We start from the raw sequence: 13,279 nt of genomic DNA on the forward strand, positions 1-13,279 counted from the left end.
GCAGGCCTCTGGATGCTTCATCATGATGGCCGTGTCTGCGCTGAGTCCACTTGATGTGGCCACAGCCAGTAGAAAGCAGATGTCCTCCCTGGAAGCCCTTTCCTGGAGCCCACAGCCATGGAGGGACTGGAGCTCAGCATTGCGACCTTGTCTGTGCTCCATCTTCATTATGAAAACTCAGCAGTGTGGGAAGGTCAGGCCGGCCCGGTTCCCCGCGGCTGCCCGGGATTTTACCTGCTCTGTTCCTAGCACTGGCATCCGTGCCGTTCTGCCCTTGGGTGCGTTTCTCCAGGCAGGGACAGTGTTTCGAGATTAGAGGTTACCTTCGCTTGTATGGTAATTTGGATCCATGTCGCCAGGTCACGTGAGGGCGTTTTGGAAAGGTGACCTAGGTGACCTTGAGTTGAGGTGGTCCTGGGAGGGGGAAGGTTTCAGGCCTGTTCTCCCGTAGGGGATTTAGTTGCTAAGGAAGCAGTATCAGGTAATGAGGGAGATGTTGTTTGAGGGTCTGTGTGTCTCCCAGGCCTGGCAGACTCCTATGAGCCTCACTCTCTAAAGCCTGTGACCAGAGCCACTCTCTTGGACCAGGAGTGTGCCGAAACCCCCTGCCCCAGGGAGCCCTCACAGGCTAGCCGGGCCTCTAACGGGGCAGCTCAGCTGCATAACCAGTGCCAATAGCAGAGGCTTGTGTGGTATTCTGAGACCAGGGTATTGTCGAGGAAAATAGTCAGTAACCAGTGTATAATAAGAATTGTTGTTTAGTCACTCAGTCGTGTCCGACTCTTTGCGAGCGACTAATAAGAATAGAAGAGAGTTTTATTCAAGCCAAGCTGAGGAGGCTAGATCTGAGGAGCTGCTCCAGAGAAGTATGTTGTTGTTGCTAAGTCGCTTCAGTCATGTCCGACTCTGTGCGACCCCATAGACAGCAACCCACCAGGCTCCCCCGTCCCTGGGATTCTCCAGGCAAGAACACTGGAGTGGGTTGCCATTTCCTTCTCCAATGCATGAAAGTAAAAAGTGAAAGTGAAGTCGCTCAGTCGTGTCTGACTCTTAGCGACTCCATGGACTGCAGCCTACCAGGCTCCTCCATCCATGGGATTTTCCAGGCAAGAGTACTGGAGTGGGGTGCCATTGCTTTCTCTGCCAGAGAAGTATGGTTTTTAGCAATTCTATGTCTTATCAGAACAAAGTACATCAAACAAGTCAGGGATACATGCCTTCAAGGTTCTGAAGAAGCCCATCAGCACGTACACAGAGTCAATACAGCTGTGGCCCTGGGAGAAGAGTCTTATCATCAAAGGAGTCCCAGCGTCGGCATCCCAGGCAGGAGGCATTTATCTCTATCTCCTAAATTTCTGGTCAGTGATGCCCTTTCCCCTTTTCTTTAATGACTAAAGGAGATTACAGGGTCTGTTTGACAGGCCACAGACGGGCTGTCGTCAGCCTAAGTCCAAGTTAAATGGAATGTGAGCCAGAACGACTTTCCTGCACCTCGACATGTGGCTGCACTGGCAGAGGGGTGACCAGCACGGTGGCTCCTGCGCTGGGACCGCTCCGTGCTTTGGCCGGTGCTGGTCCATCAGAAAAGTGCCATGATTCACTTTGCCATTCTCTGCTCCATGGACCGTTTTTAGCTCCAGGCTGCAGGAACATCCTTGTCCATGTTTCCTTCTGGGGCTGGGCACTGGGAGTGGCCTTCTCATCACAGAATGAGTGTGTGTGGCTTTACTGGATTCTGCCAGCAGCAGGCCCCTAAAGCAGTTGCAGCAGGAGTGTCACTTCTAAACAGGAAGAGAGGGATTTCCCTAGTGGTCCTGTAGTTAGGACTCTGAGCTTCCACTGCAGGGGCATGGGTTCGGTCCCCTGTTGGGATGACCATAAACAAACAGGAAGAGAAATGCCTGCATCGCTCCTAAGCTGCACTCAGGTGGTGTATGTGCCGGTGTTTCCTCCACACTCTTGCCAGCCTCTTGGTTTTTGACCCTCTGATGGTGAAAATATCTCACTGTCATTTGTATTCTTCAGTGGCCATAAATAGGATGATCTCGCTACTTTCTCAAGTCTCCTGTGTGCCTTTCAGGACAACTAACAGAGCTGTTTTCCTCATGAAATGCGCTCCTTTGGTTTCAGCCCTGTTGAGTCTCTTAACACTTCTGTCTTGTGCGGTTGCAGTGGGAGAGCCGATCAACCACGAGGCCTGGGAATGGCTGCACAGGGTGGTGGGGGACGGCCGGTGCACACTGGTAGACACCTGGTGGCAGACAGGTGAGCCTGTCCTTGGGGGGAGGCTCAGCCCCATGGGCGCCTGGCGTTTGGGGAGAGGAGCTCGGGGTTGCTGCTGCTCTGCAGCTCTGACACCTGAGTGTGAAGGCTTCCCCGAGCCTCCTTTCCTCGTCTGTAAGGTGGGGTCTGGGTAGGCGTGGAGGGGGCGACACAGGAGCCCACGAGGGTCCCGTCCATGGCAGCCCACCTCCTGAACCCGGCACAACCCAGCCTGGGGCCTGCTGTTTAAGGGACCTTGAGTCTAGGATTAGATGCCAGTGGGAAAAGAAGTTTTATTTGCATTGTTTTGCTTTGATTTGCCCCTCTCTTCTGGGGTGTCTGACTTATCAGAATTTGGGGACCAAGAGACCCCCACTGAAGTGGCTGAAGTCTCATCCTTCAAGAAGCCAGAAGGAGATGTTCCTGGTGGTGCAGGCCTCGTGGTTCAGAAAGGCCCTGGGTGTTCCCTGCAGCGGAGCCCTGGCGTGCCTTCCCCTGCAGGCTGATGGATCCAGAGAAATGACCAGGGGCAGAACCCAGGCTGCTCTTCTCCACTCTGGGGTCCTTGCCCTGAGCACTTCTTTCCCTCTGTCCTCCTTTCCACTGCCCCCCTGTCCCCATGACACGGGCTGGGGACCTCAGCTCCTGGGGCTGCCCCAGGTGCGCGCGTTTCCACAGTGGAGGCACTGGCACTCCAGCCTGGTTTCTCCTCAGACAGAGGTCCTTTTGTCACTGGGGCCATTTCCTCGCCCCGGATGGCAGGTCCTCGCCTCCCTCTCTGGAGTGCACCCTTGTGTGCAGTGCAGACGCAGTGCCCATGTGATCTGGATGCACGTGTCAGTAGCCCCAGGCCCACCGGCGTTTCTTCTCACCCCCTGCAGAAACGGGGGGCATCTGCATCTCTCCGCGGCCCTCAGAGGAGGGGGCAGAGATCCTGCCCTGCATGGCGATGAGGCCCCTGTTTGGCATTGTTCCCGTTCTCATGGATGAGAAGGTGAATCACCCTGTCCATGCGCCCTGCCCAACCCCACTGCTTGTCCTGCCTCCCTGGCCCCCGCTGCCCTCTCCCCCTCACAAGGCACCCACTGCAGGGTCTCCTCTTAGAGGGGAAAGCCCCTCTGGGGTGCCTGTCCTGTTCTGCGTTGGGCCCAGCAGTTTGGAGAACAGGAGATGGTGACTCCTTCTGTCTCCTGGGTGTGCAGGGAAATGTCCTGGAGGGCGGAGACGTGTCTGGGGCTCTGTGCCTGTCCCAGGCCTGGCCGGGCATGGCCCGGACCATCTACGGAGACCACCAGCGATTCCTGGACGCCTACTTCGAGACCTACCCTGGTGAGCCTTTCCCTGCTGCTAGACAGTCTCAGAACTGTTTCCGAGGGGCCGGAGGTTATGTGAACTGTCCCTGTTTTCCCTCCCTCTGAGCTGGAAGTGGCCCCGCTCAGGGTCCTCCTGGAGGCTCAGGCTGTAGGCTCCCAGGAGAAGCACAAGGACGCCACCCTGGCAATGACGGTGGTGGCCCCAGGCCTTCCCTGTCTCCCTGTTGTCCTCCTGACTTGTGTAGTGTGGTTGGGCGGAAGTTTGCAAACACGTGTGCCGGTGGCAACTGATGCCCAGCAGTGGCAAGACGGTCAGAGACACTAATGGGGAAGCTGGAATGGGCTCCTTGCAGCTCCTGCTTCCAGGTTCAGCCTCCAGCCGTCTGGCAGCCGTTCTGCCCTTTACTGGCACCAGCGGGGCAGCACCTGGGGGGTGTCTCCCTGTGGAGTCTGCTGGGAGGGTTTTGGCACTTCCTCCTGTCCCTCGTGGAATGACGGGACCCCTACCGGTCCTGGCTGGGAGCTGGGGCCGACTCCCGCGCTGTGGTGCAGGCTACTACTTCACAGGAGACGGGGCTTACAGAACAGAGGAGGGCTACTACGAGATCACTGGGCGCATGGACGACGTTATCAACATCAGCGGCCACCGGCTGGGGACCGCGGAGATCGAGGACGCCATGGTGAGCACGGCCGCCGCTGGTCTGGGGGCTGAGTCTGAGTCAGTGCCTCACCTCTGCGTGTTCTGTCCTGCCCAGGCTGACCACCCCGCGGTGCCCGAGACCGCTGTCATTGGCTACCCGCATGACATCAAGGGAGAAGGTGCGTCCTCCACCCTCCGGCCCTGGGGGCGGGGCCTCTAGGAGGCGCGGACTCGTGGGCGGGGCCAGGGCTTTCTCTGGGGTCAGGCTGCTAGCTCACCCCTCCTTCAAGCTGGGGTTTGGGGGAGGGGGCCGAACAGCACGAATGGTAGAAAAAAGTCCGGATTCTGCAGCACCGCAGCTCCGCTGTCTGAGGGACACTCACTTGTGGTGAGCAGCCCTGACCTGTCGGCCCAGCCGAGCTCAGGGAGCTTCCTCCTGGTCCACAGGCCCCCCTGGCCGCCTTGCTAGGGATATGTGTGCAAGTGCCCCTCGCTGCCCGCATGTGAAAGGCCCAGACTCTCTGGGGGAGTCTGACCTGGGTTCCCCTGCACAGCGGTGGGCCAGGGAAGCGCAGAGCCCGTGACAGGACTGATCCTCACTGACACACTTTGTTTCAAAGCCTGCCGGTTTCTAAGTGGTGGGTCTGGGAAGGGGCAGGCTCATCTGAGTGCTGTAATGCCAGGTGGGCAGTGGCGACACTGGCCTGGCCTGACCAACTCTCCGTGTAGCTGTTCAGGACAGACGGAGCTCTCTGCCTGGAGCAGCCCAGGCACGCTTCCTCTTGGGGTCCCAGCATCTCCAGCCTCCTGGCCATGTCTGCGTGCTGCTCTTCTATGAGTTACTCACTGTCTCTAAGCCAACCTTTAGGAAAACTGAACACTTATTAAGTGCTTTAAAAAAGCGTTTTCAGTTACCATGGAAGGACACACCCGTGAGGCAGTGTGAACACCAGTTCACACCTTGTGAACTGGCCGAGACTCAAGGTGGAGGGTGTCAGGGGTTGAAGGGATGAGACAGGACAAGTCCTCGTGTGTGTGTCTCAGGGCCCTTGGGCCGTGCCACGTTCCACCAGCCTCCCTTGCCTCCTAGTGGCTCTGGGTGTTGCCTGCCAGGCTTTGGGAGAGAATTTGTGTATCAGCTATGGTTATGTGCATTTTCCTGATTTCTAACACATTTGAGCATTTGTCCCCTTGTAAAACATGAACAACAAAAACTGTGGATGTGTATTTTCCCCCACTCTCTCTGCACTTGACCTGATGGAGGGAGCTCCCCAGGTCTCGTGTGATTAGGACACAGACCTAGGGAGTGACCTAAGTCCCTGCCCTATGGGCTCACGTGCTGGAGGGGACCGGGGAGAAGAGAGAGGCAGCTGGATCAGTTCAGTGGGGTTCGTGGGCATCTCGATCAGGGGTGGGCTCGGGGCAGGCATAGGCAGGCCAGCGAGCAATATGGAGGCTACATGTGAAGGGAGCTGCGGTGGGAGGGGGCAGTGCAGGTTAGACTGTCCAAAGTGACGCTGGGACAGTGACCACTCACACAGAAATGGAGTTGGGTCCGTATGTAACATCGTAGTTAAGGAGACCTCCGGGAGCCCTGATCCTCGCTGGAGTACTGAAAACAAAAGCTGGTGTTTATGCTAAACTACTGGTTGCAATGACAACCCACTCCAGTACTCTTGCCTGGAAAATCCCATGGATGGAGGAGCCTGGTAGGCTACAGTCCATGGGGTCGCTAGGAGTCAGACACGACTGAGCAACTTCACTTTCACTTTTCACTTTCCTGCATTGGAGAAGGAAATGGCAACCCACTCCAGTGTTCTTGCCTGGAGAATCCCAGGGACGGGGGAGCCTGGTGGGCTGCCGTCTATGGGGTCGCACAGGGTCGGACAGGACTGAAGCGACTTAGCAGCAGTAGCAGCAGCAGCGCAGCTCAACAGAGCTTCCTGCCGAGCAAGCCATTCATCTGTGTTGTCCGCACAGTGGCTCCCAGCTGCATTTTACACTGAATTTGTGTTTAAATAGCTACGGGTCTGGTGCCCACAGGCTGGACACAGGTCCACAGACAAGTGCCCAGGGAGTGATTCCACGCCCAATGCATATGGTGGAAAGTGAGTCTCTGACAGCCCATGTCACGGCTGTGTCACAGGCGTAAGGATAGAGGTGAGTCACAGCTCCAGGGTCTCTCCACACATGTGTCCGCCACTCTGGGGCACTCAGAGGAGCCGCTGGAGTCACTTCCACCTTGAATGAAAATGGAAATGCACCTTCAGGGAGGCAGCTGTAGGGACCAGTGGCCATGGGCGCACGGGCCTCTGATCTAAAACCTCTTTGGACTTAACGGCGATTGTGTGAAACACGCTGCCCCGGAAGGTGGTTCGTGGTCTGAACCTCTGCTCTCCTTCCAGCTGCCTTCGCCTTCGTTGTGTTGAAAGATGATGTGGGTGATGTGGACGTGGTGGTGAAGGAGCTCCGGTCAGTGGTGGCCGACAAGATCGCCAAGTACGCAGTGCCCGATCAGGTCCTGGTGAGTGGACGCCCCCCAGGGGCCACTGGGCTGCTGCTTTTCAGCCTCCTTTCTGCTTGCTACCATTGAGAGGGTGGCAGCAGGAGGTGGGCGAGGGGGTGGCTGCTGCATCCTCAGAGTGGGGGAGGAGATACAGTATCACCGTGGACAGCGCCCGGGCACTTAGGCCTGGCTGGGCTGCAGAGGGTCAGGCATTGTAAATAGAGGGGCCTCGGTCCGGACCAGATGTCCCTGGGCTGGTGGGGAGATGCCACCAGAGTCTGCCTGGGAGCCTTTGCTGGGGTGGGTTTTTGGGGAGGACTGGGCCATCTTCTCAGCCCCGCTGGCTTTTCAATCCTTTCAATACCAGCCCACGGCCTTCTTTAGCTGGGAGTTAGGCCTCCGAGGCAGGAGGGCCCAGCCTCACTTGGTGCCATATGAGTCACACTGTGGGCCTGGTGACCAGAGCTTCACCTTGACTCCCTGTCGATGAACAAGTTTCTTTCTAAGGACCGGCCACTGTTATAGGCCCTTCATGTATTGCCCTTCATGTATTGCCTTGACATTGAATGCCTGTGGTTGGATAATGTCAAATGCTAAATTTCAAACACTGAGCAAGATGACATTTTCCTCTCAAGCAGCTCCTACATCTTATGTTAGAAAAGCCAATTATGGTCCCAGCCAGGGGAGGAGACAAGGTGCCCCTCGAACACCTGGTTCTACTGTCACCCGAGAGCCCTCCCAGCTTAACTGGCGGGAGGAATGGGTGTCGGCAGTGAGGTCCACCAGGTATGGGTAGAGCCTCCACGGTGAAGATTCAGCTAACCCCCTGGCAGTGGATGGTTTCAGCTTTAGGTCCAGATGGAGGAGAACAAGGGCTTCCCAGGTAGAGCTAGTGATAAAGAACCCACGTGCCAATGCAGGAGATGTAACAGATGCGGGTTCGATTCCTGAGTTGGGAAGATCCCCTGGAGGAGGGCACAGCAACCCACTCCAGTATTCTTGCCTGGAGCATCCCATGGACAGAGGAGCCTGGCGGGCTGTAGTCCATGGGGTCGCAAAGAGTCAAACACGACTAAAGTGACTTAGGATGCACACTTGGAGAATAAAACCGGAGGCCACAGCCCTGCCACTCTCTGTATGGGGGGGCTGAACCTCAGCCATTCCTATTGGGTCCTCGGGGAGGGGTGTCTTCCTCCAGGACACCCTCATCTCAGTACAGCTGGACACTGGCTGGGAGTCTGAGCACCACCTAAAGGCTAATGCTGCACCTTCCCTGCCAGGTAGTGAAGCGTCTTCCAAAAACTCGGTCTGGAAAAGTCATGCGGAGGCTCCTGAGGAAGATTGTCATGGGCCGAGCTCAGGACCTGGGGGACACCACCACCCTGGAGGACCCTGGCGTCATCACGGAGATCCTGAGTGCTTACCAGGAGTACAAAGACAAGCGGGGAGGTGCCAAGTGATGGCTCTGCTGAGACCAGGCCCCTAATGCGTGCTCCTAGAGCACAGCTCCCGAGTCGGCTTGTTCCTAGACACCCCAGCAGAACCCAGGCTGCCCTCCTCGAGAAGCCTGAAGTCCCCGCCTCCCCTCCTGGGGACCCACGACAGGTCCTCACCCAGGGCGAGCTTCCTCCCGCTTGTCCCGAATCTGGTTTCCTGGTGAAAAGTCCATCCCCCTGTCCCCTTGACAGCACAGGAAGGTGGAGCCCCTGTGTCTGCTCAGGTGGACTGGGAGCAAACAGCAGTCATGTTTCCTCCAGATGTTTCTAGAAACAAAAGGTGAAGATTTTATTTTTATACTTTTATATTTTAGAAGAAACATGGTGCCCACACACGTGCAGTGTGTGCTGTACTTGTACACACTCTTCTTAACAGTTATGAAAAGCTCCTTTTTTGCCTCCGCTCGTGGGGAAGTGTGGCGGGCTGGAGGGTGCACTTTGGGTTACTGTTTGGCTTGTTGGAAATTTAAGTTGGAAATGTTTGTGCCTCTGTCTTAACACAGCTATCTTGAAACCTCTCAAGCCCACAGCATCTATTTTTGGTGTGTTTCCACTTCTCTTGGTTTGTGTGTGATGAAACCTAGCTGCTAGAAGCACCTGTGGGGATGAGTTCTGGTCGTGTGTGTGTGTGCAGGCTGTGGTCTGGGATGATTACCCTCCCCTGGCCTGGGACCCTCTTAGCTGCCAGTTGGTGTGCTCCACTCTTGGGGCTCTTCAGGGAAGCTGGGGACTCACTAATGCAACTGAAACTGGGTCCCTGCAAACCGCCCTACCTCCCTGCTCTGAGCCAGTCTTTCCCTTTGCCAATGTGCCTTGAGTCCTCTGGACTTAACAAAATGATGTGGACTGCTAGGCTGCAAAGGGTCTATTTATAGCCAAGTACATGAGGGCCCACTTGTGGATCAAGGGGAGGATGGCCTGCTGAGCTGGGTCCCGGAGAACAGGGAGGGCTGCCCCCACCCGGCCCTGTGCCCCACAGTGGGCGGTGCCCTGCAGATGTACAGGTGTTCACAGGGCATTGGGTTGCTTAACATCTGCTGTGGCCATGCTGGGTGGCCAGGTGAGGATGGGTGGCCTCGGCTATAGCACATGGCTCTAACAAAACCACACACCTGCATCTGTGGCGTTTCACTGGACTTGGTTCATTATAGTCAGGGCACTACTTAGGAAATGACTTCGCTATAAACTGGGACAGTGACCAGGGCCTCAAAATGATCTGCAGGGCCGTTCAAATAAAGCTTTATTTTGTTCATTCTCTTCTTTTTGTGGTGATGTTTTCTGATTAAAAAAATAAACTGTTATTCTTGGTTGCTGAATATAATCCTTGGAACAAAACTGGAAGAGACCCATTCACTCAAAAAAGAAAACTTAAAAAATTCACTGTCTTCCTGGAGGAAGTACAACTCCAGGAACCTCACCTATCTTAGGCTGTTATCTGGCTAACTTGATGTGTCTCTAGACCACGGTGCTGGCCAATCACTAGTTACACATGTCTAGTTAGATATGTTAAAAAAAAAACAACTAAAAATGTAGTTTCTTGGTGGCACCAGCCAATAATGCTCAGGTGCCACGTGGCTGGGAGCTACCAGGCTGGATGACACAAATCCCTTGTCAGCTGTGGGGGCTGATCTAGAGCACAGAGCTAGAGGGGGCAGAAGCCCACCCAGGCAGCACCCCCACCCCACCCCGCCCTCTGCCGCCCAGAGATGGACAAGAGTTGTTTCCTTCGGTGGATGAGAGGCAGGCTTCAGAGAAAGACACATTGAACGGGCGCCCTGAGAGGTGGGGATGAGAAATGCTTCTCAGAGCTGGAGCCCGGTGGCCCAGGGACAGTGTCCCTCCGGAGCCCCCGGGCGTGGGGAGGAGGCTGGGAGGATGCTGAATTTATGAAGGCGGCTCACCAGGGAAAGACCAGGATCTACCTCTGGCTGCCTGGGAAGTCCCAGCCACAGCAGTCTGGCCCCAGGCAGGGCAGTGGGAGAGGGTTACAGGCCAACTTTTAACAAGTCCAGTTGCCCAGCGTCCCCTTCTGGTAAAGCCACCCTGATTTCGGTCTCCTGGGGGCTTGTGACCATCATTCCCAGGGAAACCACGTACAAGCCTCTGTGTCCTTATCTTTTGAAGTAAAAGGCTGATTCAAGAGTTAATGATTGGGAAATGTGAAGATGTAGAAGCAAAGAATAGCTCTTGGGCTGTGACGGCAGAACTGAACTCTCAGTTCCTTGAAAGATATGGATAAACGTCTGACACACATTCCTAAGTTGTTTTTACAGGCAGTAGATCCCTTCTGCATGAAAACTGCTGATCCCAAGAACACAGACCCTAGACTGGTTGAAACCAGAAGGCTGATACTTGAAACTCCACCTTGATGCCAACCAACCTAACTCCATGAGCTGATCCTGCCCTCTAAACACTATAACACCTCCGTACTCCCTCCAGGGGGGGTCACCTGGTCTTGAAGGCATTAGCCTACTCTGCCCCCCTTTGCCTGGCAAAGCAATAAAGCTACTCTTTCCTATTTCACCCAAAACTCAGACTCCGAGTTTCTACTTGGCTCTGGGAAATAGGCCAAGTTTCGGCAACACTGGCATCACAGTCTTTGGCTGTGTGATGCATCTGGCCTCTAAGAGAACTTGGAGAGAGCTCCAGCAGAGCCTGCCTGGGACGGAGTGCGGCACACTGTCCTGCCTAAGACCCGACTTGGAGCCACCAACAGCAGACAGCAGAGCGGAGATGGATGACTGATGGTGTGGAAGCAGAGCAGGGACCAGAAGGGACAGAAAGACCACTGTGCTGTGACGGCACAGCACATCCCGAGGTGACACAGGCACACCAGGACACATATGCTGGTCCCGGGTCACCCACAGTCGCTGCACTTGCGGAGCAGGAGTGGTAGTGTCAATTCTCACTCCACTGCCTCAGCCTGACTCTAGTGCAATTAATTCAAGTCCTCCCAGACTGACTCACCCTCACCTCCAGCCCTCAAGATACCCCATGTCATTACGGAAATGCTTCCATGGGGCTTGCCTGGTGGTCCAGTGGTTAAGAGACTTGGCCTGCCATTGCAGAGGACTTGGGTTTGATCCCTGGCCCAGGAAGATTCCATATGCTGTGGAGCAACTAAGCCCACACGCCACAACTGCACACACCTAGTGACGCGTGAGCACCGAGAGCCCATGCTCTGCAAGAGAGGCCAGCGCACCCCAACCAAGAGTAGCCCCATCTTGCTGCAACTAGAGAAAGCCAGAGAGTAGCAGTGAAGACCCAGCACGACCAAAAATAAATATGTGAGTTAAAACAAAAACAACAAAACCACTTCTGCTGCTGAAGGAGGCCCTGCCAGGTGCTCGACTCAGCCCAATTCACCCTCACGGCGCCTCCTGAATAGACACTTGTCCCCATTGGCAGAGGAGGTGGGAAGGTGGTGGAGTTGGGTTTGGATGGAGCCTGTCTGACTCCATCCTTGACCTCCATGCTCAGAACCCTCCTGAGAGAACTTAGGGGAGCATCAATATTTAACTTTTATTTTATAATTTTGAAGGCATCTTGTTGGCCTTTGAAATGCTATCTGGGATGGGGAGAGCCGAGGCAGGTGCAGGCCCACAATAAGCCTTCTGGGAGGCAGTGACTTTGGTGGGAGGAGGCAGGGTGCTGACCTCTAACCCAAGTTAAGGAGGTTTTTCCTTCATCATTGTTTGGGAATTCTGCTGCATAACAGGGTGAAACCAAGCAATCCTTTCTGGTTTGTGAACACCAGTTGTCTTTCGTTTCACAGTAATTCATTTCACAAATAAAACTTATTTATCCTGCTTGGGCTCCACAGAACTTCTTGAGTCTGTGGATTGATGTCCACCTGAACCAGTTTTAGAAATATCTCAGTCATTTATTGTATCTTTAAATATAATTTTTGTTATTCTCTCTTTTCTGAGAACACAGACGTCTCACGTTGCAATTTCTCATTCTCATTTCTCCCTGCCTTGGTCTCACCTGCCCTGAAGGAACTGCGATAAAGGCTTGTATGTGACTTACTTAGGAATGTGATTCCAGGAACAAGTGTGAGGGATAGGGTGTGAAACAGGAAGGCAGGCAAATGAGTGCCATGGCAACCATTGCTGACCTTCTAGGACTCAGGAGTACTACACCTGGGTCTCTGAACTGGCTGGCCTCTCAATCTCCTCTAGACCTGTGAATGCACCTGGGGAAAAAGTGGCTGCCAGCCCTGGGCTCATCTTCCCAGGCCTCTGTCATTCCTGGATCTTGATCACCATACTGGGCTTAGTGGTGAGTTCATCGTTGTCCTCACTGTGGGTGTGAGTCTATCACCTAATCTGCCATCACAGGAATAGAAAGTCATGCATAATGTTCCTTACATGTGAAAGGTTCTGAATTCCAACATCCATTTCACTCAAGCATTTCCTATGAGTTACTGAGGTTGTTTACATGCTACTTTGTATTGTTTATTCCCTCCCAGTACAATGTTAAGTATGTGTGCGTGCGTGCTAAGTCGCTGCAGTCGTGTCTCACTCTTTGTGACCCCATGGACTGTAGCCCCCCAGGCTCCTCTGTCCATGGGATTCTCCAGGCAAGAATACTGGAGTGGGTTGCCATGCCCTCCTCCAAGGAAGTTCCCAACCCGGGCACTGCACCTGCCACCTCTATGTCTCTTGCATCAGTATATTTCTGATTCCCGGATGATTTAATGTGCAGCTAAAGTTAAGAACTCCAGTCTTAAGGAGTGGTGGCACTGCAGTCACAGCAACCCGCAGGGCATTTGTCACTGCTGCCTGGCAAACGTGTTTATTTTCACCCTCATGTTATGCTTTTGGGTCCAGCTGCTGACACTGAAGGCCTCGAGACTGACTGTGGCATCTAGCCGCTGGGACAGTCCTCCTGGCCCAAATGACTTAAGAGCAAGCAACTGGGAAGGCAGCACCGCTGGAAGTGGGCCTCAGCCCCAGGCTCAGGGTGCAGCCATGAGTAGGTGGGGTGCTGCTCAACGCCCTACAATGTGCAGGTCAGCTCCTCCCTCTCTTCTCTCCAAAGAATTATCTGGCCCAAATTG

General features: G+C 54.7%; 1 protein-coding gene across 12 annotated transcripts in view; it reads left to right on the top strand.

Annotated features, from left to right (window-relative positions):
• Positions 1 to 9,474, top strand: part of ACSS1 (acyl-CoA synthetase short chain family member 1) — a 44,998-nt gene extending 35,524 nt beyond the window's left edge. For 3 of the 12 annotated variants that reach the window (XM_086331171.1, XM_086331179.1, XM_086331175.1), the window contains 7 exons: positions 2,173 to 2,265; positions 3,144 to 3,256; positions 3,465 to 3,591; positions 4,128 to 4,255; positions 4,331 to 4,394; positions 6,621 to 6,739; positions 8,002 to 9,474. In XM_086331171.1, coding sequence (XP_086187297.1) covers positions 2,173 to 2,265; positions 3,144 to 3,256; positions 3,465 to 3,591; positions 4,128 to 4,255; positions 4,331 to 4,394; positions 6,621 to 6,739; positions 8,002 to 8,181 — 824 coding nt within the window. In that variant the 3' untranslated portion in view covers positions 8,182 to 9,474. Of the gene's footprint in view, positions 1 to 2,172; positions 2,266 to 3,143; positions 3,257 to 3,464; positions 3,592 to 4,098; positions 4,256 to 4,330; positions 4,395 to 6,620; positions 6,740 to 8,001 lie in introns of all 12 variants that reach the window. The other 9 variants (XM_086331173.1, XM_086331180.1, XM_086331178.1 and 6 more) reach the window with 5 other exon arrangements.
• Positions 9,475 to 13,279: the final 3,805 nt, after the last annotated feature.

This window comes from Bos grunniens, chromosome 13 (assembly GCF_055505025.1).
Source record: "Bos grunniens cultivar Pamir isolate PY7600 chromosome 13, Bosgru_T2T1.0, whole genome shotgun sequence".
In the NCBI taxonomy this organism is placed as follows: Eukaryota; Metazoa; Chordata; class Mammalia; order Artiodactyla; family Bovidae; genus Bos; species Bos grunniens.